Here is a 26804-nt window from a genome sequence, read left to right on the forward strand (position 1 = left end):
CAAAGGAATTCTACAATTCCTGAACCCTATAAAGGGGTCTGTCACTTAATTTGGCTTTGATCCCATTTGGCTTTGATCAATCTACATAACTGAAAGTTTTTTCAAATTTAAAAGAACATGAAAGTTGGTATAAAAACTCAAAAGGTGTTTAGTTTGCCCAGTCTGGGCTACTCCTCCATAGAGAGGACCTGCTTTCGATGTAAATATAAAGTATTTAAATATAAATGGTCCACTCTAGGGTAAAGAAAACAACAATTCATACAATTTAGATAATTGAAAACATCACTAGGATTATTTTCTGCCAATAGATCCCTTTCACCTAAATCTTACACACTGGACCTTTAATAAAGATGAATGCACCAAAGATGAATGAAAGTCTCACTCTAACAGCAACACTTTTATGAGCATTAGCATTTATTATGAGTATAATAACACGATTTGTTTTATAATGAACTAGACGTTTTTGTAAACAAGTTATAAATTAAATAAAGTTGTGTTTTTTTTTCTTCATTTTTGGCCAAAAATTCTAGTGGCGTTCTGACTACCAAGTCGACATTTTGTCATGAATGTGTTTATGGATATGAGGGTATGTGGGTATTAGGGTTTGTGGGTATGTTGGTATGTGGGTATGTTGGTATGTTGGTATATGAGTTTTTGGATGGGGGTCTCCGGACAGGCCTCTGGGAGTGGATGCGCGGTCATGTGACGTGTGTGTGGAGGCGGACGCGCAGAGACGCTCCCTCTCTTCACTGGGATCAACAACGCGGAGATGAGAGTAAATCAATGAGAGAAATGTCAGGAGCAGCATCAGCCCCTGTCTCTGTCTGACTTCTTTATTCGGCTCTTTATATTCAAACTTGCTCGTGTTTTTGTGACCGTCGCTGTTGTCGGTGTCTACGTCAGCGTCCGCATTCCTCCGCTGGCTGCTGAGATTTAAAACAGCTGCGATTAGTTTCAGTGAAAGCAGCGAAGCTTCACTTTCTGCAGTGTTTGTCCATCATTTAGCCGCAGAGGAGGACAGCTGGAGGACAGAGGACACAGGGGACACAGAGGAGGGAGCTGTGTCGGTCTGCTGTCCCGGACACTGATGGGGTAAGGGCGGACACTGAGGGGAAACCTCTCCGTATTTAAAAAAAAAAAAGAAAGTTGAAGCTAACTAGCAGGCTAACAGTGCTGCTAAATGACTGTTAGCATTTGCTTTCACCTTAAACTTCACAAACAACAACAGCAGTGACCAACAAGCTAAAGTCTTTCAAATGAAACGTTGCCAGATAGTAGCAGAGGGTCCGAGGCGGTGGTCCGGGTCCCTCAGGGGTCTGGGACTCCTGTGATGCAGTACTTTAGCTTAAAGGGGACATAGCATGCAAATTCCACTTTGTTAGTGCTTCTACAGGTTAATGTGGGTATCTGGCATGTCTACCAACCCCAAAACTCTGGGAAAAAAACACTTGCGCGTTTTGTTATAGTTCCTCTAAGTCAGAAACGTCATGCTTGAGTGACTCGATTGAGCTTCCTGGGTTTTGTGTCGTAACAAGGCACTGGAAGTCTCCCTACATGGCCTTGGCCCACCCCCCACTCGTTACGCCGGGTTTACACCGGACGCAGCGAGGCTGCGAGGCAGCGCAGCGCCGTTCCCAAGCGCGCAGCCGCCTGGCTGTTCACACGGGACGAGCATTTCTCCGCTGGTCAGCCCGCGATTCACTCACATGTGGCATTTGTCTGGATCGTTGGGACTGGGAGGCTGCAGCAGTTGCTCGGGCGCGACTGCTGTCATGTTCCACATCAACTGCACTCGAAGGACTATGGGGAATCTGCGTCTTGTACCTTAAACCTATAAACTTTAAACATTAACACTGCATTTGAATGTATCGTATCAGAGTTATCTTGAAGTTAATACACAAACACAATGTTGTACGCCACTAACAAACAGGGCAGGACTTAAATACCAATAAAATTGTGGAGTAATCAGTCATTATCATTTAAGTTAGTGTCCGACCGGTACTTGGCCGATATAGTATCAGCTGACATGAGCCTCAAACAGACTTACCAGTGTCTGTTTGCTGATATTCACGGATTTGAAAATAATGAACAATGCAGAGAAGATGTGCAACATTAAAAATCTTTATTTTCTTAATTAAAGTTCTGTATATTTGGTTGTATTTGTTCAAGCCTCAATTACATTTCTTTGTCAACATCTTAGGAATCTTTGCTATTTAAAAATAAAAAAAAGAATATATATATTTAATATATAAAATGGGTGGCATTGTTGTACGGTGGTTAGCACTGTTGCCTCACAGCAAGGTCCAGGGAATGATTGAAGTCTGCATGTTCTCCTTGTATATGCCTGGGTTTCTCCATGTACTCTGACTTCCTCTGTATGTTGGGCCTGTGATACGCTGGCGGCCTGTCCAGACTCTACCCCGCCTCTCGCCCACTGTCAGCTGGGACTAGCTCCATCTCCCCCGCATCCCCCAAGAGGATAAATGGTTTAGATAATGGACCCAGTTGTAACTTGAAAAACTTCATGTTCACTTAATAATCATGTTCATTATTTTGTGTGTCCGTTGTGCAGGTTGGTAGATCTGGATCCAGAGCCAGAGTCCAGAGTGGAGGGAGGAGGCCAGGCTGGGTCCACCTCCGGCAGAGACCATGACGACCTCTGTCTGCTCCGCAGCCCCTCACTGGAAATCAGAGAAAAAGAAATCAGAGAGAAGGGCTCAGAGATCCTCAGGGAACAGCTGGACGCTGCAAAGAGGGTGTTGTAACCCTCTTCATTTCAAACACACAGAAGCATAGTTTGACCTGAAAAAAAGAGTCGACAATGCAATTCTTCCTTGTTCAATGTGGTTGTGACACTTTTCTCCCACAAATATCAGGAACTGAAACTGAAGGATAAGGAGTGCGAGCGTCTGTCTCAAGTCAGGAATCAGCTGGAGCAGGAGCTGGAGGAGCTCACAGCCAGTCTGTATGAGGTGAGCAGTTATCATTGCTCCATGCTGAGTGCACTTTGACCTGAGTCTCAGGCCCTGCTGATGAGTGATGCACAAGTCCTAATAATTAGAGCCCGAGCACCTCCGGGGGGAGGCCCTATTGTATTTCGAAGGATTTGTATTTCCCTTTTGGGGCTTTTTCAGGGCCTAGACATGCTCAAATTGTTACCAAAGTTTGCAGGGAATTCAAAACCCCAAAAAGTAATTGTATTCTGGAGTAATTTGAAATGGGCGTGGAAAAATGGCTCAACAGCGCCATCTAAGGAAAAGCCCCTCAGTTAGCTTTCACCAATCTTCACAAAAATCGTAGCCCAGGTGTATCATGACCAGACAAACAAAAAAGGTCAGAGGTGCAATTGGAAAAAAGCAACAGGAAGCCCGCCATTTAGACTTTAGTGGCCATATTGGCCATTTTCCACATTTTTACTTTGACGAACTTGTCCCAGGGCTTTCATCAGATCAACTTCATATGGAGATGAGTGTCATCACAGCAAGACGGAGATGAAAACTACCTCAATGATCGATTTTTCGTCACACGGTGTGACCGTGGTGTGGCGACAAAGTTTGATTACACGCCATCAAAACACGAGGTTCTGTATCTTGGACATACATGGTCCAATCGAGTCCAAACTAGACATGTAAAACAAGAGTCCCGGCCTGCTGACATCTACACAGAAATCATGACTTAAAATCACAGCGCCACCTGCTGGCAACAGGAAGTGACATGTTTCATACTTTGATGCACTGCTCCTGGCTGCTTTACAATATACAGCTCAAATGAGCTCAGTCAAGTCATTGGATCATGGTCACAATCGTGACATTTCCTCAAACCGTGTAAACATTGAGGTGCGGCGAAGGATCATCCTTCGCCAAAGGAGACGATGTTGTCATAACTCCAGTGTGCATTGTCCTATCACTGCCAAACTTCTGTCTCATGATCAGAGACCAAGCCTGAACAGCTCTATGTGTCAATATTTCCTCAGTGTCATAGCGCCACCTACTGATTCGCCATGAAACAGGAAGTACTTTGTGAATCCACTCTGCATTATCCTACCAGCCCCCAAATGGTGACCTATAATCACAATCCTGACCTGCACAGCTCCATATATTAATATTAGTGCAGGGTCATAGTGCCACCTACTGATCAGTGTGATAATTAAGTTGTTGTAACATTGTCCAATTGACACAAAATTGCTCATGCTACATCAGAGCCCCTTCTTGAACAGATATATTAGTCTGTATGTAATAATAGTGATGGCGCCACCTGCTGGCAACAGGAATTAAGCTTTGTTTTACAACTATCATTCGATTTACATCAAATTTCCACAGTGTGATGTGCAATTGATAGCGTGGACCGTAATGAGCAATTAGCAGGCAAGGATCGACATCACGTGACGGACGCAGGGAGTCAATCAATCAATCAATCAAATTTTATTTGTATAGCCCATATTCACAAATCACAATTTGTCTCATAGGGCTTTAACATGGTGTGACATCCTCTGCCCTTAACCCTCAACAAGAGTAAGGAAAAACTACTAAAAAACCCTTTTAACAACTAAAACTAAAAACATACAACTAGGCAACAGTTGTGTGAACAGGCAAGTGAAGCATTTGTCCTTGCCGCAGTGCGCAAAACGCATGCAACGCGGAGACGTGCGCTTGTTCAATGATCGCTCTCTCCACTAACCGCAACAGGCTTCAAATTGCCTGTGCTCGGGCCTGTTAGTGCTACAACGTAGCCCTAGTTTTCTTTGTATTCCATCATGTAGCTATTTACCTATAAATGTGGGCAATAGTTTCATCATTGTTATTCAAAACCTGTGATACACACCTGGTGCAGAGACAGTCCTCTCACTTTGCTGGGGACTGATAAACTCTTTCACCAGAAACTGCAGCTCAGGATGAAAAGGCACAGGTCTTCCTTACTGTAGATGTGGAGGGGGCTAAGGTGAAAAGACACCTGCATAATAAAATGCATTTTTTAATACATAAGTGACATACAACTGATATTACAACAGTGCATAAGATAATTATGATTAAACATGAATGTATAGAATACATAAGTGGTTATGGTTAAACATGAATGTATAGAAGATTTAGAAACAAGTTACATTTACCATTGTGGCTCGTGTTACCGGCGCCAGTCCTAGGGAAATCTGGCTCAATCCAACAGGTGTGAATGTTTAAAAAACTTGTATCCATTCCTGTGACTCGTCCTGGTATAGCAGACATTGATGATGATGGAGCAGCAGCTGGCAATAGACAAACAAATTCATTAGTATAGAAGATTTTCATTTAACAACAAAGCTTTAGCCAAAATCTGTCTAGAATTTTCACTTGGTAGAAAATGAAACAAAAAATGTACTTACAACACTCAACCAGTTTTCTGGTGGGTGATATGCTTTGCATTGCTCTCTCCAGCTCCTCCTCATCATCCATCACTGTGACAAAGACAGAAAGAGATAAGAGCATTGTAAAAATGTATTTCTACATTTTATTTTGGTTATAATAATCATGGTACATGACTGCATTGTATTTTGACATTTGTAAACGAATACAGCTACATTTCATGTACACTGAAAAAGAAATCCTACTCATGGCTTCATTGGGTGCATTTGAGGCAGGAGCTGGTGGAGAGGAGACTTAGGCTGACTCTTTCTTTCTCAGGTACTGCTGCAGTTTGTACATCAGAGTCCCTGAAATGCACTTGGTCTTCATGATGAAGGCTGTTTAGCCATCAGCCCTACTCTCCACAACCTCTTGCCAGGTGCTCTTGGCACGAGAGCCAAAGCCAACCAACTGCTCATCCTCTGACACGACTTGAGCTATGGGCTTACCCTATTCATATGATCGAACAGATTTGATTTCGTTAATTTCGTGGGCATAACCCACAAATGACAACATGCTGTCCTTGTTGTGCCCTACATTCATAGACACCCCTGTAGCCTCATTTTTTTCTAGGTGCTGGATGAGGTACATTGTGTAGCCTACATCATTCTCTAAAGCCACCGGAAGGATTTCCCCTTATATTTCCCAAACTGCAAATATATTCCCCCAGAAACTCTGTCCTGTCTGAGGGATCCCCTCCTCTTTGACGGATAACAGTGATGGCATTTCGTTTGACCGTGTCCTCCCTCAGAGGTGCAGACTTGTCCTGCAGAGCAGGGTTGTCCTTGAGGAGTTTAGCAGCATCAGTTGGATCCTGACGGAGGTACCCTCGAGGTCCCTTGCGGAAAACCCCTTGGATCCTTCCAAAAGTTGTTTTTTTGTGCATACTGGCCTGTGACATGCAATATGAGAGAATAATAGTATTAGATATAATAAGCATTTATATCTTCTTGATCCTTAATACTTTTTTGATTAAATTGTACCTTTTCTGACATTTGAAAATATTAAAAACACTATAAATGAAATTCCTTCTTAAAATATGATTATATTTCCTGAAGTGACCAAAAATGTACCCCAAAAATAATAATTCTGTATCGCAGCTTAAATTTTTATTATGTAGAAGCTAAAATGAAATAAATACCAGCGGTAAATAACATTACTGATGTTGACTAGTGTCTCGTGTTGTTGTTGTTACATTGTAATTAATTATTAAATTCATTCATTTCTTCATTCGTTCTTTCATTCATCTGCCACTGAAATAACATTAACTTTATAACATTAGTGTTTCTTCGTGGTGTTGCAAAGTTAATCTCATGCTACTTTATACTGTATGTGCAGCAGGAACAGAAAAGCACAGGCATCATTGTTATTCAATATAAAAAGGATAGACTTAACCCAAGACAATGTGACACACATATCTGCCAATCACTTATCGGGTCCTTCGTCAAACAGTCTCTTACCTTTGTTGAATAAAACAAAAAGAGAAAGTTGTTGTTGAGATCGATACTCCTGACGCTTCTTCTTCAGTCCCTGAAGTTGAAAGAAAAGTCTAGGAAGAGAGACGGAGATGAAGCCATCATGCTTCATGCACCAACATGTTCAGTGGCCGGAAGGGGCATTACGTCCATAGTGGTTTAGCACTACAATAGATGGGAAACTGTTTAGGGCCGTTTAAACAATCTAAACAATCAGCGGCTGCTGCGCCGCGCGGAAGAGCGGGGTTCGATTCCCCGACGAGGAGTCTATCTGTGTTTTCTAACCGTCTTCCCCTTCATTTCTTTGGGAGCAATTGCTAACTTTGTGGATATCACTGCTGCTGACACTGTGTCGTTGACTGCGAAATCAGCATACATCCATACATATAACATAAATGCCATAATGACTTGGGCTTCTTGGTTTGCTCATTTTTCTTTTGTTTGGAGTTACAAATTTGCCCAACATAATAATCAATTATTATTTGTTAGGGGTGAATATAGTCTGGGCCGTTTAAAAAAAAAAAGAAGCATTTTCTCCACAATAGGCATTATAACTGTATATTTGAGGATGATCAAAACATGAGTTGAAAAGCTGGAACATAAAGTGAAGGCAAACCATCTGTCTTTCATGAGAAGGAAAAAGGGGGAATAACAGCCTCTGCTCTGTCACACATTTCAATTCTGGAAGCAATCTCCTTGGATCCAATCTGTGACCACTCCAGCTAAAGGTCAACGAATCGAAATAAGGTTAAAAATGTGAAGTTCCCTTGAAATACTTCGAAGACCTGAGCGGTTGGTTTGAGACTGCCATGTTTTTTTTTTCTCCTTACATGACAGAGCTGAGCGAGGTCAATACTGCGACATTTCAGCTGGAGAGCTGGAGTCAGTGAAACACAAGAAACTCTCACTTTAATTTCTGATCGCACTTGGCACTTTTGGAGCAGAGGGCCATTTCCAGAATGTCAATTAGTCAGAGCTTGTAAACTTCTGTTCGTCCTTCTCATGGTTTTAAACATGGTAGGCTCAAAGACCTTCTTTAAGTTGTGTTCAGGGTGATACAAATTGATACCTGGATATTGATGAATGCATGTTGAAAAACACTTTTTGCATCTCATTCATTGTTCATTGATGTTCAACTTACATTATCCAGACAAAGTGACAGTTTGTGAATGTCATTAAAATATCCTACAAAGGAGCCTCAGAGGCCACAGGGGCATGGATACGAACCAGAAATGACAAATATTAGATCTGTCAAATATGGTACTTCATGTAATGCAGAGAGGCATCCTCAAAAAAATCTGATTGATTTCCTTCAGGAACCCTCTGAAAAATGATAAATTACATTTTCACACCTTGGATATGTGATGATTATGCAGTGGGTGTATTAATGGACACAGTGGATATTAGATGCTGGATGTAATGACATGACTAATAATGTTCAAGGTAATGGCATTACATCTTTCTTTTGACTTTTTCTGAAATTGTTTTTAATAATTTTTTTTCTTGTACAGTCCTTGAAGTATAGTATGAAGAACTGGGGCAGTTATCACCAACACTGTTTACCTCATACAGATGTATAGACTACAGAATTGTTTTTTAAAGCCATCACTTTCACCTTGTTTCCTCTTGTTTCATGCTGAGCTTGTCTTGCTTTTCTCATCTACATTTGCAAGGGGCAACTATAGCAATATCAGACCCCCTCTTCAACTGAACATGTGATGATTATCATGGTGAACTGTATTCAGACCCTCAATCTTCACTCAAAACCCGATAATAAAAAAATCTAAACAGATACAAATTCTACAAAACAAAAACATTTTTCAACGAGACGTGAACTGAATGTGAACTGCAAAATGCTCTGTTGTAAATACTGTAGCTACTTGTTTGTTTGCTTATTGAAACCACAGTCGCTTGTTAAGTGGTTGGAAGTAGTTTGGTCTTTCCTGATCTCTCCTACACACCCCATATAAATGAAATTCAATATAATGGATGAAATATTTTATGCTGATGAGATTCAGAAACCACAAATAACGTTTGAACCACTCTTTTTGTACATGTATTTCCTTCTTTCTTTTGATAACAAATGTGGACAACCATCTTTATGTAAGCATACATTAGGAGACTCTTCCACAGAGTTGCACTGTCATGTATCTACAGTAGCCCAAAATGGACAAGCTAAACACTGGCTCTAGAGAGAGTCTTTCAAAAATAATTTTGCCTGAAAGGCCACCGTAGATTTTCCTATAAACTTGGACCTTGAGGCACCCCATAATGAAAGACTGGGGTTGAAGTTTAAAGCATTGCAGTCCTCTCTTATGTTTGCTTTACCCTCTTTAATTTGGCCTAACAATAGTCAAATACCATATGGAAGCATAATGAGTTACTCTATGAACGCTCTTTAATAGATTTCTCAGAATTTTTCAAACTTTCTTATTTTATGGCATGAATAAGGAAAGGTTTCTGATCTTTCATGCACTTTGATATCTTTTTAGGAAAAAAAGTCAATTTGGGCAAGTCCGAGGGGGAATATGTTCAGAGAAAATATCTAATTAAAGCAGATAATGAGATCTTCCTGTGAATAGCGTGAATGTGCACTTTCATCTATGGTACAGATCACATTGTGTCACAGGAATGCTGCATTTCAAAAGGCTCACTTGTCATAGAGGAGTACAGCCAGGAGTAGACTGTATTCAAAGCCTTTAAATGGAAAGGTGCAGGTTGAATGATTTTACTCTTCACTGCTTCTCACCTCATATGCAGTCTAAAGAAAACCTTGCAGCTGAATAATATATTCATTAGTTCGATTCAGGTCCTTGATTAAAATATGCTCCTTTAGTTTACCGTTTAATTAATTTTAATGTGCTTTTTGATTAATATAATTTGATGCAATACCATGAATGAGCTGTTTATGTTGTCTTAGTGAAGAAGAAAAATTAAATGTAAATTATTAAATTGTAAATCATTTACGATAGAATTAGACCTACTTAGTTAAGCCTACTTGCTTCAATAACATATGGACTCAGAAATGAATAAATGTAGAAATAAATACTTACTTGTTAAACACTTACTTGTTTTTGCTCATCTTCTATTATTTGTATTGTTCTAACGGTGTCTCTTTGTGTCTGTATCACTGCTTCAGTCAGGATGCAGCCACTTACAGAGGCACTCGCATGCAAGGAAAGGCTGTATGCTCTTGTGGCCTCCTTGCATCACACAGTGCTGTGGCCAAAAAATAATGTCTTTCTTCACCTCAATCACAAGCACCTTTCTTTCAGTGTCAGACAAGTAGCGCCACTTGGTCTTCTCCTCGCTCTATGCCATTCAACATAAAAAAACATTTATCAACAGGGTTGTATATACCCATCAGCATTCATGAGGTGCTTTGCATTGACCATTTACGTCGAATGTGGGCATGTGGTGGGATATGAGACAGATCCACGTATGCACATTTCCAGGTGGAATGTGATTTATGAAGGGACCATTGCTTTCAGGTGTGCATGCGCACGTTTAAACATTTTTAAAATGTTTTTTGGTGTACACCATCTTTGGCTTTTGCACGCATACACTTTCAGTATGAATCCTATGCACTGCTCCATAAATGAGGCCCCTGGGCTTTATGGCAGAATGGCCTGAATCGAGAGATCTCCTCAGTAAAAGACACATGAAAGAACCCAAAGGACCCTCGGATAGTGTGAAACAAGTTTCTTTGTGATGATGAAACCAAGACTCAGTTGTGTCATATTTTGAGAAAACCAGGCAATATTTATAACCTGTGAAATACCCTCCCTGTGAGAGTGCTATACAGTGGCAGAGACTGGGAGACTGGTCGGGGTTGAGGGGAAGCTCTATCAGTCCATTAGCTCATCAGCCCAGTAGTTTTTTAATCCCTTGTTCTATTTCCACTAGTTCTTTGCTTCTGCCAGTTTGGTATCAAGTGATGTAGTAGTATGCATACTTAACTTCCTTGTCTGTCTTCGCTAATACTAATCTTTGTCTTCCTTTACACTAGAATCATTCCCTGCTAACCAGGTATCTCACTCAACAGCTGCACCGATTGCTCAGTTCCTCCAGTACAAGCTGGTTGTGTCCAACTACTTCTCACTTCCTTCCCTTGCCTGCCAGCTCTTCAGTGCTTATCTCAGCCATCCACCACCTCTCCCTTTGCATCACCTGCTGGAGTTATTCTCCCCCCAATTCATCATTTATCATTCCAAGACATTTAGAAAAAAATCCTTCTTTTAATCATGGTCACTTTGAGACAGTGTTATGCTTTTGGGTTCATCTGTTAACCACAATTGAACTGAACACCGTGGACCCAGCTGGTATTATTCAACACACCCTCTCTTCCCAAGGTGCCTTTTTCAGACAGCAGGATTAAATTTGAGTTATTGATTTTTTGGGATGCAGTTTAACAAAGAGAGAGACACTTAGCAAGGCAACTATAAAGATATTGAGGAAATATAGTTAATTTACTATTGTAATGTTAAAATCAAAATGCAGACCATGACACTAAATTATAATTTTGCAGTTTGGAACATTCACCCATATTTTGACATTCAATTTTTAATCCAGCCATTCATGATCTATACCACCTATCCTTTGAGAGTTGAACTAATCCCAGCTGATAATGGGTAAGAGGCATGTTACCCTCTGGACAAAATTTCCATCCATCCAAATTGGCAAAGTACAACGATCTTTAAATTCCTAGTATGTTGGGGTGCTCTGAAACAATTAATGAATTGAAAGCTTTACTACACTTTTTTGATACTTGAAAATCCCTTTTAATTTTTGACCAACATGCAGAGCTTGTCTTCCCAAGTGTTTTTGCACATACAGTGCTAAAATAACCTATATTATGGGGTTACTCAGGGGAACATTGTTTAGCTGAGCTACAGCAGCGTGGGAGAATCAGCCATTTATCAGTTTGTCTTTGATTGTTTCAAGTCACTAGCTACCAGGCTAGACAGTAGCATTGGGGATGCTGGTGAGCCAGACCAAATGCAGTTTCATGCTATTCTGTGTTTGAATAATACATCTCTGTATTTGTCTATCTGGTACATTCTGGGGCAGATAAAAACTTTTGAATAAGGATTTGTGCCAACATTCTAGATCAGTGGTCGCCAACCTGTCAATTGCGACTGACCGGTCGATCTGGACAGTCTTCACTGTCGATCCCTGTAATGCTCTTTGCTTTACTGCAGTGCATTTACTTTGAAACAGGTTCAGGGAAGTGTTGGAAATACATACGTTTGTGACATAGACGGATAAATATTGTTGTTGACAGCAGAATATACCTTTCACCTGAGTTTTAATGTTTATCTGTTCAATTTATGTCACAAACATAAATGGTTGCAACACTTCCTGTAGGCATTTCAAAATAAATCTGTTCATTTGTGTAAAAAAAAAAGGTTTTTTATTGTGAACTATTTGCAGGAGTGGAAGATGCACGGCTTTATACTGTATAGCGGTGGTATTTATTTAAGTACAAAGGACTACTTATATACAAGGAAATAGTCATATTTATGGCCATATTCAAGGCAAAGCCTATGTAAAAACATTGTGCTGCAGTAGCAGCTCCTCTGCAGAACATATTGTTGAACTGAGAAGCTAAATATTGTGCATTGAACAGATGCTGTAAATATGAATTGATAATAATGTAAATATTGTGCATTGAATAGATAAAGTCGCATAACTTCCTTTCTTTGTGTATATTAATGCTCGTAAGCCTTTAACAGAAATTGCAAAAATAACTAGGGCTACGTTGTAGCACTGACGGGCCCGAGCACCCGCACGTTGAAGCCTGTTGCGGTCGGTGGAGAGAGCGATCAATGACCAAGCGCACGTCTCCGCGTTGCACGCGTTTTGCGCACTGTGGCAAGGACAAACGCTTCACTTCCTGCGTCCGTCGAGCGACGTCGATCCTTGCCTGCTAATTGCTCATTGCGATCCACGCCATCAATTGCACATCACACTGTGAAAATTGTATGTAAATCGAATGATAGTTGTAAAAAAAGCTTACTTCCTGTTGCCAGTAGGTGGCGCCATCACTATTATTACCTACAGACTGATATATCTCTTCAAGTAGGGGCTCTGATGTAGCGTGAGCAATTTTGTGTCAATCGGACAATGTTACAACAACTTAATTTTCACACTGATCAGTAGGTGGCGCTATGACCCTGAACTAATATTAATATATGGATGTGTTCAGGTCAAGATTGTGATCATAGGTCAGCAGTTCGGAGCCGGTTGGATAATGCAGAGTGGATTTACAAAGTACTTCCTGTTTCATGGCGAATCAGTAGGTGGCGCTATGACACTGAGGAAATATTGACACATGGAGCTGTTCAGGCTTGAACTATAATCAAGTGACAGAAGTTTGGCGGTGATAGGACAATGCACACTGGAGTTATGACAACATCGTGTCCTTTGGCGAAGGATGATCCTTCGCCGCACCTCAACGTTTACACGGTTTGAGGAAATGTCACCATTCTGACCATGGTCAAATGACTTGACTGAGCTCATTTGAGCTGTATATTGTAAAGCAGCCAGGAGCAGTGCATCAAAGTATAAAACATGTCACTTCCTGTAGCCAGCAGGTGGCGCTGTGATTTTAAGTCATAATTTCTGTGTAGATGTCATCAGGCCGGGACTCTTGTCTTACATGTCTAGTTTGGACTCGATTGGTCCATGTATGTCCGAGATACAGAACCTCGTGTTTTGATGGCGTGTAATCAAACTTTGACGCCACGCCACGGTCACACCGTGTGACGAAAAATCGATCTTTGAGTTAGTTTTGATCTCCGTCTTGTTGTGATGATACTCATCTCAATTTGAAGTTGATCAGATAAAAGCCCTGGGAAAAGTATATCAAAGTATAAATGTGGAATATGGCCAAAATGGCCACTAAAGTCAAAATGGCGGGCTTCCTGTTTGGTCGAGCATATCTATCCAAGAGACTTATTTGTTTGTTATGAAAAGACACATGTCCCTGTCGATTTTTGTACATGTCGGCCAATCGTAGTGCCGGGGCTGCACTTTAGGTGGCGCTAGTCAGTTATTATGCCACGCCCATTTCTTAAAACCATCTTAATGTCTGCAGGGGGGGGCTGTTGCTACACAAATGTAGTTTGAGGGAGTTTGAACCTCCAACACCGAAGTTATAGTAATTTCGTGTGTCATGGCGAGTTGATGAACTTTGATGCCACGCCACTATTATGGCGTTTGACGAAAAGTCACAGTAATCTTATGCCTTCATGAACAATGTCTTGAGACCCATTTGACACAGGTTTGACGTGGCTGCGGGCAGTGGGTGAGGAAGAATACCTCCACGTGTAAGAGGTTCCAAAAACAAGACATTTCCTGTTGCCACCAGGGGGCGCTGTGATTTTAAGTCATGATTTCTGTGTAGATGTCATCAGGCCGGGACTCTTGTCTTACGTGTCTAGTTTGGACTCGATTGGACCATGTATGTCCGAGATACAGAACCTCGTGTTTTGATGGCGTGTAATCAAATTTTGACGCCACGCCACGGTCACACCGTGTGACGAAAAATCGATCTTTGAGTTAGTTTTGATCTCCGTCTTGTTGTGATGACACTCATCTCAATTAGAAGTTGATCAGATAAAAGCCCTGGGACAAGTACATCAAAGTAAAAATGTGGAATATGGCCAAAATGGCCACTAAAACCAAAATGGCGGACTTCCTGTTGCGTTTTTCATAATGCTCCTTGAGACTTTTTTTCATGATTGGTCACGATACACCTGGGCTACGACTTTTGTGAAGATCGGTCAAAGGGAAACCTAGGGGCTGTGTTCCAGGGGGCGCTGTTGAGCCATTTTGCCACGCCCATTTCAAATTACTCCAGAATACGTAAATTTTCACCACTTTCTAATTTTGTGCAAAGTTTGGTAAGAAGTTCAGCATGTTAAAGCCCTCAAAAAGCCAATTCACTTTAGTCACAATAATCCTTTCAATTTCAATAGGGCCTCTCACCATTCGGTGCTCGGGCCCTAATAAATATGAGCCTCCTGAGTGGGTTTTTTGGAAGATATTCGGATGGTGTAATACGAATTAAAAGGGATCTTGGGCTTGAAAACGTTGGTGACCACTGTTCTAAAAAGACTTTTTGCTCTTGTTACTCAGCAGATTGCTCCAGTGTTCCTTTTCTCCTCTGGAAACTATTGTGAACAGATCCAATCCTACGTCCCACACTTCCCCCAATGCATATCTGGTCCTTGGACATCCCAGATTAGTTAAATGTAATTCCCATATTGACTGGGCAACTGGTAAAATTGCGAAATTGAGTTCCTATTCCCATTCATACATTCAATCTGCTTGACTGCTCTTTCTCCAACAGAGGTCAGTATTACCACACCAGATCCAGACCCTCCTGATTTGTCTTCAGCTCCACCTGAATATCATGACTAAGGGAGGTACTCAGTATAGAGATGGCCCTGGCTCTACCTTCACATTGGTCAGATGACTTTGCCATCATTCTACTTCCTAGGGTCACTTTAACTTCTAGTTGGCTGTGCAACCTGTTCAGAAAGATGGTGCCAATTGAGAAATACGTAAACAAGTCTCAAATATCATACACCCATAGTGTTGTTCCTGTAATTATTATAAAGGCTTAAACAATATACTAAAACAAGTTTTAACTACAACTAATCAACTCTGCGTTTAAACCCATTCACAGTGACACAGTTTCATCATGTATTAGTGAAATGCATGCCATTTGGTGCTGAAGATAATATTGGAAAAGATTTCAATACCTCCCAGGGCCACTTTGAATATCTGCTCATGCTTTTTGGTTCAACCAACTGTCTTCCAGGTGCTTGTCAATAATGTTGCTCTGTCAGACCTACAAAAGCTGGAGCTGACTTTTTGAGACCTCTTTTCCCTCTGCATTTTCAATATCTATTCTGCACCTGTGTAGTTTTGCATCACCAATGAGGCTTTGGGGAGTTGCAATTAGACAATAGTTGAGGTCTAACTGACTTAGTAAAGCTCAAACATCTATCCTTGGTTGACCATTGTGCATACCTTTGCACTTTAAGCCACTTCTGGTTAACATAGAACCCACACATATGCAGGTAAAGCTTCTTCAGTCGTGAAAAAAGCATCCAGCCGCCGGGACTGCCTTCACAGTATCAACAATCATAAGTTCAGGCAATTTTGATTATAATAACATAGACATTATTATTTCCTCAGTGTGTCCCACTCATTACTTTTGCTCTGTCATAATCTTGTCCATCTAATCATGTAGCTTGTTGAAAGTCAAGGTTTTCCTGTACTGCCCCATCGTTCCAGTACCAAAGGACCAATGATATCTACTCTTTCTTGTTTAGGTCTTCAACGTTGACAAATAACACGTTCACTTACTTCCTCAGATAAATCATTACAGAGCATTATAGGATTTAACTCTGTATTATAATAGTATTTTGTGTTTACTTGATTTTTACCACTAAGTAATGGTTTGCTTGCATTTCCAAAATGTCTAAATCTGTTATCTGCCTCTCTGTCTCTTTTTGTTCAGTGTTATGTGTTGCTTTTAAAATAAGTGCTTTAGCTAATGTTTTAATCTATATTTCATTTGCTTGTATTTTCTTGCTGTACACATTTTATGGCATAGAGCAAGAGTCTGTCAGTATTCTCTTCTTGTGCTTTCTCCAACATGGCATTGACATGACCCTCAGATTTTAAAGCCCCTGTCTTTTTTCATTGAGTGCAACCCCGTGGGATTTGAATACATATCATGGGGTACTTGACAGGGAGAAATGTCGACATGCAGAACAGTAGGCAGCACCTTAGGAGTTCTCCAGCCATGACTGCTGTTAAAAGATGCTGTTGAAAGACTGCTTCCTGTTGCCTCCCTGGTTCTCGAAAAGACAATGCAGGAACTTCTGATCTGCAAAACATCTGAAAAATACAAATAATCAAGATTAGTCCTTACTTCAGCATGAGGCTCACTCTTGCAATATAAAAAGGTATTGCGGTTGCCTCTTATAAGGCATGTCACATCTTATCAAAAAAGTTTAGTTAGTATTGGTCAGTATAACAACATGTTCAATATAAATTCTATACTACTACAGAGATAAAATGTCACAACACATAGCAAGGTCCAGGTTGCTTGTGCATGTGCAGCATGTGAAGAAAGAGGCTCTCTATCATTGCTGTCACTGTTGCCGTCACCTATTGACATATCATCCATGGGAAACCTGTGGCATCCACATTCTGGTCATGGGCATTTTGGTGTCATATATTTTCCTTTGTGTTTTTTTTTTTGGTTATGTTTTGTATTGAGTGTATGGGTTTGCTTTGGATTAGCATATTGTGGAGGAAAAGTAGGAGAATGTGCCTTCCCCCCGGAGGATCAAGAGATGTTGGTGTTGAGATTGAGTGTGAGGAAGGATGATAGGGAGGAGTGGGAGAAAAGGATCACCAGGCGATTCAGAGAGTACGGCCCAGGCCACACAAACGTAAATATTTGCAACACTTCCTATAGCCTACCTGTTTTAAAATAAAAGCACACCACCGTTTCTGTTGACTGAATCCATTCATTTGTTTTTAAAAGATTTTATTGTGAAGTATTTGCAGCAGCTGAACATCCACTGCTTCATACTGTATAGTACTGGTGTTTATTTGAGTACACAGGACTACTTTATACAAGGAAATACAGGAGTCACACCAGAAACCCCAGAAAGACTGTAGTTATATTAAAAGTTAACGTTAAGAACTTCAGGTGATGGGCAGTAGTGTCTCTTGCTCTCCCGCTCTGTCTCGCTCTCACACACACACACACATATTTATGGCCATTTTCAAGGCAAACCTTATGTAAAAACATAGAGCTGGTAGTAGACGCTCCGCTGCAGAACTGCAGCTGTACCGCAGCTGGTGTGAAAAACTGACAACCGCAACATGCAGCAGAACTGCAGTGCAGCCGTTCCACGTCGCAGCCGCAGCCAGTGTGCGCCAGGGCGTAAAACAACCCCATCACACTACAGCTTTGGTCAATTGATCCTCTGCCTGGAGGATCTAGAATGACATGTGAGCACGACAACAAAGATGAGGAGGACGAAAATACATATCAACAGAAGATGAGAATTAACCATAAAATAAAAAGTTATTTTAATTGTCTTTACTATGATAGATCTCTGGATGCTTTCAGAGAGAGCAGTTCAGTAAATCATTCAAACTATATATATTAGTTTTTTCTCTCCAAAGTCGCCAAAGTGCTTGCTCATTGTGGGAAATGTTGGGTTTCTCTATACATTTTAAGGTCTTGACCTTATTATATTATGATTTGGCCAGTAAAATTGAACTGAACTGATTACCTTTTATTATAATTCATTCTTATTTTTGCCATGGATTTTTTTTTGTGATGCAATTTGTAACCTTGTTTAGATAAGTGCTATACAAATAAAGTTATTATTATTATTATATAAGCCACACATGTGAACAGTAATAAAGCAAATTCAATTTCACTTTATGAAAAACATTGACTATATAATCTGCATGCAGAAAACCAAGCAGGATGAATGCAAACTTCACTCTGCACACATTATTAGAATAAATGGTTCATACTGTAATTGCATATATCAAGGATATAATTGTAAATGCCACAGTATATATAACACATTTTGTACATTTAGTGTTATGCATTTGTAATATTTTTCAGTAATCCGTTCACATTGGCCTGTAAATATGGCAGAACAGCGCAAGGGGCCAGTAGCACCACCGTTCTGTCTTTCAGAGCAGTGGTATACCACCATTTATATTGTAAATATGTGGTCAGCTGATCACAGTTTATCTCTGTTGTCTGTAGCATGTAGTTATATGATTGAATTCCTATTGGAAAATTTGGTCTGAGAATTGAAACAAAACGTTTACTGCTGCCTCTTTGTCTGAGAAGAGAAAGGTGAATAATAAATACATGATTTGTTGGGCAGTTAAACAACGGCGCTGCCTCTGTGGACCTCAACTGAAATTCTTATGTGTACAAATATACCACTACATTTCAATAAAAATAAAACAACTAGCCTGTTAAAGTGTTGATTCTAAGTGAGGTGCTGTGGGAAAACACACACACAGACACACACACACACACACACACACACACACACACACGCACACACACGCACACACAAACACACACACAAGCCTGTCCTAGTGACCTCTCATGACAATACAATATACATATGTTTGTCTGTGTGTGTTATTGAAGCTCCTACAAGGAACATTTTCGTAGATTTTTGGCGCCTCTGTGGACAAAAGCTTTAGTGTTTCTGCTGTCGTAAAAACCTCAGTACAGACAGCATGTGTATTTGTTTTGGAAGAAGTGAAAACAGACACACGTTGCAGGTTCAGGACATACACCAAGAAAACAATCTCTTTGGATCAGACTGCATCAGTTTCCATCCACTTCTCAGATCACTGTCTCTTCTGCCCCAAATGCAGACTGTGACAGCGATTCCTGGGCACGTACCAAAGTGAAACAAGAGGGGGTCAAAGGCCAAAATACTCAGCAAATTGCATAGCAATGAGGTAATGTGTCATAATTCTCTTCATCTTGTTTGGAAGAGGCGTGGAGTTTGCGAGGAACATACTTGGGAGTGCTGGTTAGCTTTTAGCCTAGCGTTTAGCCCGGCTTGCTTCCCCTGCTTCTGTTTCCTCTCCCTCCACCTAAACAGAGGCTTTTCCAGCCTCACTGCCATAAATCGTTCCTCTGACCTCGTGGGTAATCAGTCCCAACCACAGACATTGAGAATAAGAAAAAGTCAGTTTTCTCCCTTATTGTCTAATTTGCTCATAAACAGGCAGCAATACTAAAATAAGACAGTTTCATTACCAGTTAGAAACTCCTTGTAGGGGCTTTGATTTAATCATAGTATTGCTATGAAATGCTGGACAATTTTTATACCTATCTATTTTTCACATAATTGTATTTGTTTTGTAATTAAATTGATATAAATTACTGATATGTGTCATGTGGTTTGCTATCAATTGTCTACAATAGAAAATATAATAAACTAGAGGAGTTGTGTGTCTGTGCATGTTATCCATAGTCTCTCCAGACAATCCGGGAGAGCAGGCGGAATATTCAGGTATTCCATCCACGCCAGGATCAACACACTCAACATTGTGGGCCAGTGCAAATGGGAAAATACACACAACATTATTGGCCATCAGCACCAGTTTACCAACAGGACTTCATTCTTAATGTCTCTATTGTTTAAAAAGTCAACACGATTGTAAAAGAGACATCGTGGTTGTGGGAGTAATATTTAGGTTAAGGATTTCAGTGCAGGTAAATTCACCTCTATGGTACAAATACTGCTCTGAATGTATTCATCTGCTCAGTGAAAGCTGGCAGGTGAAACCATGGGCATTACATATCTTAACAGTCGTGGGCTCATGCACAATTAGCTGACTCTCAGTAAAGATAAACAAGGAAAGCACTTTGCATTTGAGCGAGCACACAAAGTGCATGAAGTGAATGTGGTTTGACAGCTCTGCAGTGATGTCTCAGGGAGCATTTATGAGCACTTTATTAGGGCGGTGAAGCTGTCATTAAGGACAGATGTCCCTTTTTATTTGGCATATGAGAGGATGAGAGGCTTAGTGCAGCCTCACATCTTCTCAGTTTGCAACCCTGTGTCAAAATGCTTCTGAAAGATGAGTATTTTGTTGTTGCATGCATGTGTATGCATGTATATGAGTGGTGCATAGGTATTATTTATAGAGGGTTTCAAGTGCTGTTATAACATTTCTGTTTTGTTCAAAGGGGCGCAAAACTGATCTTTGTCTCTGTAGGATCTTTATATGTAATGTTTTTTTTTTTTTTGTGAAGCTGATGAATAATGAATTGGAAGAATACAACTGTTTATGTAGCCATAAATATAGCAAAAGTGCAGACAAATAGTGTCACTCAAAAGTCTATATTAGAAATATATTAGGATTTTTTCGGTATACTTTATAAATGTCACTTATATACATTGCCTAACAATATTTATAAATAAGCATGACAACTTATAGTTTAACAAGGTTTATAAATTCAGCATTCATAATGTGTTATACCTCCATGCTAAAGTGACAGTAGTGGGAAAGACAACATACAGCATATTATAACAGTAATACATTTACTATAGCCAGTTATAAAGAAACATAGAGGATAACCTTCTGAAATGGTATATTGTTTTATTTATAACGTGTGAACAACAGACAACTGACACACAGCTGATCTGCTGTGTGTCACACTGATTAACAAAGCCATGTTAAGTCATTTCCAACACACATCCTACTTAAATTATTACAGTTAATGGCACCATGTTTCTGCCAATGGTACAAATCTGGTATAGTATTGGACAATCTCTGAAGACAGGTGTGAAGAAACAGGTAGAGGCCTTCCTCCCTACTGCAGGCTTCTATCTCAGTGCATCCTGAAACCAAACATACGATATAACTATGTAGCATAAGGTGATAGAATAGCTCGCACAGAATGTGGAAAAGTATTTAAAAAAAAAAAAAAATAATAATAATAACTCATCAAATGCATGCTGTAAAAGTAGTCTTTGAGTCTTCCTCAAAACAGTTCACTTCTTATTGAAGGCCGTTGTGACCAGCATTAACTTTTCACCAGCACATATACAGTATGATGTCAATGCTTGAGCAGGATTACCCTAACGCTAACCCAGTTACATTTTATGAAAAACATTGACCATAAAAACGTCACTGCAGATTAAATTAGTAGGTTGAATAAAGCTCAGCACACAACGTCCAGCACACAATGAAAAAAAGGGACAGTGCATTATAGAACTGCTTGAGTAGGACTCACTAATGACAAGGAATAATTCTGAAGTAGCCCCGGTGTATTAACATAGGCCAAGCTAACAGCCCATTCCAAACAGGCATGTGTAGAACGGGTACTGCAGTGTTACAAAGAAGGACAAAAATTATAACAATATTTTGTGTCATGTGTAATGACCTTGCTGTCAGTGCTTTTGGAGATGAACATGAACACAACATATAGAAAACATGAGCTCTCTTCTGTTGGTAGAATGGTGTAAAGGAGTCATCAATATCAATACCTCACCCAGGTAAAGAGAAGCATTGGTTTCAATCATGGCCTCAGGTGGGGAGTTGATGTTGTTCTGGATGTGGTTTATTTGATTCAGAGGCAACATGGTTAAGTGTGATGAGTTTCATATCATATCGGAGTCATTTTTCCGGTCAGGAAACTTCAGGCTGAGCTCTACAGGCAACAATGATGTGTCTTTGATTCAATCATACATATTACTGGGTTTCTCTTCACTAACAATGGTCATAGAGCTTAAACAATCCTGTCTGACCTCTCCCTAACATCTCCAGCCACTCCGTACTTGTACCTAGCCAGGTGAAATCAAATCACAAAAAGACCAGCATGTATGAGTGCATGATTGATTGAGATGTGAAAATTGTGTGCTTGTAATTAAATGTGTGTGTATATGTATACTATAATATACATGTTCTTGGGGTGGGGGGGTGGAATGGTATGTGAATAACTTTCTGTTACATTCTGTTTTTATGAAAGGTGCTATCTACCTACGATATCACCACACGTCTATCTGTCTGTATGTGGAACGCATATCTCGAGAACAGTTCATCCTATCGGCTTCACGCTTGGCATTTTCTTAGTGCCAAGTTTATTCTTAGTGGCCAAGGGAAGTCCAGTGTCAAACTTGGCTTGATTTGGACACCAGATGCATTAACTGTAAAAAATTGAATAAACTGTAGCAGTCATGTCTTTTTTTTACCTCTCTGATAAACTACAGCAGAGGCTGGCAAATGGCAGCCTGTGGCCAATATACTCTGCCAGATCATTTTGATAGCAAGATTTATTTCAAAGTTGTCTTCAAAGTAAAGGCTCAATGCTTGTTTTGTTGCTGTAATGCTTTAAATCAAATTGCATTGCAGAGCTTTTGTTCATGTGTCTGGAGATTGAGTTGATTACTTAATAAACATCTACAGCAGTTCAGTAAATCATTCAAACTCATATATGATCTATACACGTGAATGGTAATAAAACTAATTCAGTTTCATTTAATGACAAATAATGACTATAAAATCTACATTGCAGATAAACCAAGTAGAATGTACACTTCACTCTTCACCATAGACTGTTTATAAAAAGCTCTGCACATGACGTCCAGCGCACAAACAGAGAAAGTGACAGTTTGTTGTAGGTCTGTTTGAGAAGGACACACCAATGACAAGGAATAATTCTGAAGTAACTCCAGAACATTAACATAGGACAAGAGAACAGAACATTCCAAACAGGCAGATTTAGAACAGACACTGCACTTTATATATAAAGTCTGATCTAATGATTGCGGCAAATTGATTTTGAACTAGTAGCTGTGAAATGGTACATAATTCCTCAATAGGATGTACTGTATGATGTGTGTAAACTATATAAAAAGCGTGTCTGCTTCTGGGAGTGTCTTCCTCAGAACAATAGCATCAGTCCTCTCAGCAAGTGGCCCATAACAACATAATCAAGTGACAGAGCCCTCTAGCCACCTCTGTAATGATGATGGGAGCAATAGAAGAGGGAGGAGGTGTGCAGGGAGGAGTTCAGGGTGGATGGATGGGTCAAGAAAACATCGGTAAAAACCTTGTTCTGTTTCAAAAGGCAGTCAGAAGAGCTGAGTTCAATCACCTGTGAGTATGTTCCCTCTGAGTTAAGTGCATGTGTGGTGAATGACAAAAAGCTTTCATCAGTGGAGCTCTGATACACTAAATCACCATGACAACAGGTAAATAAAAGGGCAGAGCCGCCTTTTTTATTCAGTGGAGCTAGAAAGGTTAATGTGTCTTTAAAAAAGCACAGATACATTTAATCCAGCGTAGTCCACTCATTCATTACTGGCTGTCTTAAAGTTCCCTAATGGATGATAAAGTTCAGGAATTCTACCTTATACCTTAAATATTTAAATACATTTATTCATCTGTAACCTGATGAGGACCAAGTTAAAGGATTATAGATAAATGATTTTAACCTCCTAGTCTGAACCAGAACAGACTGAATTTGGTGATTTGCAGTTATAAAGGCATCTAGATTAAAATTTGTGTAACTTTTCAGATTAAAATCTTGTGTGTATGAATACATTTCATATATATAATGAATATGTATACACTACGCAGCCTATATTGAAAAACTCACAATTTATCTCCATTTTTAGCTACACTACAACCATCCTCACTCGCTCTGAAATATGTCATCGACAGTAACTGTTATATTATAGGGATATTCAATCAGTCCGACCAATCCCAGCATGCACATTGATGATGTCTGAAAAGACAAAGTCTTGGGTAACAACCTAATGTTTAGTCTTCTCCTAATATAAACTCAACATGCCCTTATATGGCATATGGACTGTATGAATGAGGAAAGGGAGAAGAAGGAGATGGGATGTAATCCCTGTTCTTCTTTTTCTTCCTTCTGTTCTTCTTTGGCTTCTCTACCTTTTTCTCTCTCATTTGTTTGTCTTTACTCCGTGGTCTCTGTCTCCTACTCAACCTTCTTACTGTCTTTGTTCTCCATCTGTTCTTCTTTGAGTCTTGTCCTCCTCCTGCTTGTTTTTATTGTCATTCTCCTCCTGTTCTTTTGTATGACTGACACGTTAATGAAAAGATATAAACTGTCATTTTTTGTCCAACATCCAAAAACAAATCGTCGGTCATTCCAAAACAAGGTGGCCTTTATTTTAAGGTGAAAGGAACAGCTGAGCAATGCACCTGAGTCTGGTCTACTCATCCCTGTTTCTCCATTTCTCCTTGTTTCCAATTTTTCAAGTCAGTACTTTCTTTTTGCTTTCATTTATTATTTATGTCTCTTGGTGGACATTGAAAATAAATTCACAATTGAGAACTGCAATCATCCTCACTTATATTTTTTTGTTCTCCATTTAACAACACTGTAAAAACTGACCCTTAAATGAAGGTCTGTTGAGGTCTGATATTTTTGTGTATGTCTATTTGTCCATGAAAATGCAGTGACCTAAAAATGGCCGAGTCAGTATATATATTGGTCACTGTTCAATGAGATAATAAAATGTTGATTTATATAGAATACATGTATCGAATGTGAATCAGATTTTTTATATTGATCTGTTACGAATAGGCTATCAGTTGGGATATACTGTCACGGTGGCCGAGAGGTTAAGGCGTTGGACTCGAAATCCAATGGGGTTTCCCCGCACAGGTTCGAATCCTGTTCGTGACGTCGCTTTACACCATTTCCCCCTGGAATCAATGAAGTATTTCTGATATAAACTGTGAAAGCTTTGTCTCAGGGCTCTATTTTAAAAATCAAAGCTCATGGTCTGAAGTTCACAGCACAAGTACATTTAGGTTTACATTTCCTAATCCAATGTTGCTAGTGTAATGGCAGCAAAAAAGGGTCACTGCACTACACAGGGTTGTACATAGTCTCTTTATTAGTCATGGGTGTGTTTTGGGCAAAAGATGCAATAAACCAGTCAGAATGCCATCTCCCTTTTCCTTTAAAAGTCACGTCTGCTTGTACCTTGGGGGATAGTAAGAGAGAATGCTTCTCTGCAGAGAGGAAACACATTCATGTCAAGAGCAGATCATTGGTGTGCATAACAAGCAGACTTTGCTGTGCCATGATTGCAATCGAGCAAAAACCTGAATACACCTCAGCTGGTCGCAAGTGCCTTTCTATTTAAACATCATGTGTGCAGGATGGAAAAACCTTTTCTAAATTAAACATTATATCAATTACGAACCAGTTATTTAGGAGTTGTAAATAGTTGCTAAGATCTTTTAGAATGTGTAAGTACATGGTTAATAAACTATTTACTTCTACATTGGTTAGACATGCAACAATGGTTAGTGAGTTCATTAATAGACATTTTATAAATACTTATTAATACTTGTAGTTCATGATTAATTCAGGTGGTTAGTTGTTAGTTAAGTCATTTGTATGACCTCATCTAAAGTGAGGACTAAAGAATAACATAAACTCAACACATGATCTGCCAAAGTAATATAGAATATACAAATAGTATAAAGTAAATATACAAGTACAAACTGTAAGTAGCACATGAGTCTTTCTCTGGGAGATGGCTGTTTGTGTAGTGTAATGAAATAGATTCCTTGTGCTATTTGATCATCTGTTGAGTATATTTAATTTTTCTGTCTCAAATATTGTGTATTGCCATAAAGAGATAAGAGTTGAAACGATTCCTCGAGGAACTCAATTACTAAAAAACATTGATTCAAATTCTTTGCCTCGAAGCTTTGTTTAATCCATATAAACAGAATGGTCTGTAGACGGGCTCTCGTACTGCTCAGTGGCAACTGTTTCACACGGATGATGAATACTGTTGCACAACGAGTGTGTTTAAAGGGCAGAGTTACCCCCAAAGTGCGACGATTGGCTGAGAAAGATCACAGATTACTTTGCCAGTCGTTGTTTTCACCACCAATTATTGTTCTTTGTTCCCCTGTGCAATACAAAGGAACAAAATGACAGAAAGCATAGTTTACAATGAAACAACATTTACCCCATAAATTTCATTTTTGGTGCTGCCTTCAGATGGAAGCTGGTGAAAGGAGAACTCAGGCAGCAGCTGATGTCTTATGCAGAAGGTTTTAATGTAGACTTGATGCATCAAGGAGACCAGAAGGTGAAACAATATACAAACGCTAACAGAGTAACATGAGCAATTGTCACCCCCAAGTCTGAAGATGTCTCCCACAGCATCCCAGTATATCTCCCTCTACTTGCGTCACCCATTCTAACAGCACATCCTTGAATGGATATGTAGGTGTTCGCATCCTATTGGACAGCTAAGCGTAAAGCATGCACTCTTAAATCACATTTGTCTCCAAACGTCTTGCCACTGGTCTCTCTGTCTGGGGCATCTGAGTTAGATATGAAAGTCCC

At 39.8% G+C, this 26804-nt stretch overlaps 1 protein-coding gene and 1 non-coding gene across 2 annotated transcripts; both read left to right on the forward strand.

Moving 5' to 3' along the window:
• The first annotated feature begins 670 nt into the window (after positions 1 to 670).
• LOC117761283 (guanine nucleotide exchange factor for Rab-3A-like) lies at positions 671 to 3011 on the forward strand. Its single transcript, XM_034585009.1, has 3 exons — positions 671 to 1092; positions 2573 to 2756; positions 2877 to 3011. Exons 1-3 carry the CDS (start codon positions 1088 to 1090, stop codon positions 3009 to 3011), a joined length of 324 nt encoding a protein of 107 aa, XP_034440900.1. The 5' UTR covers positions 671 to 1087.
• Positions 3012 to 25033: 22022 nt separating this feature from the next.
• trnas-cga lies at positions 25034 to 25115 on the forward strand. Its single transcript has one exon. It is a non-coding gene; the product is annotated as a tRNA-Ser (tRNA).
• Positions 25116 to 26804: the final 1689 nt, after the last annotated feature.

Source organism: Hippoglossus hippoglossus, chromosome 5, assembly GCF_009819705.1.
Source record: "Hippoglossus hippoglossus isolate fHipHip1 chromosome 5, fHipHip1.pri, whole genome shotgun sequence".
NCBI classification, from domain to species: Eukaryota; Metazoa; Chordata; class Actinopteri; order Pleuronectiformes; family Pleuronectidae; genus Hippoglossus; species Hippoglossus hippoglossus.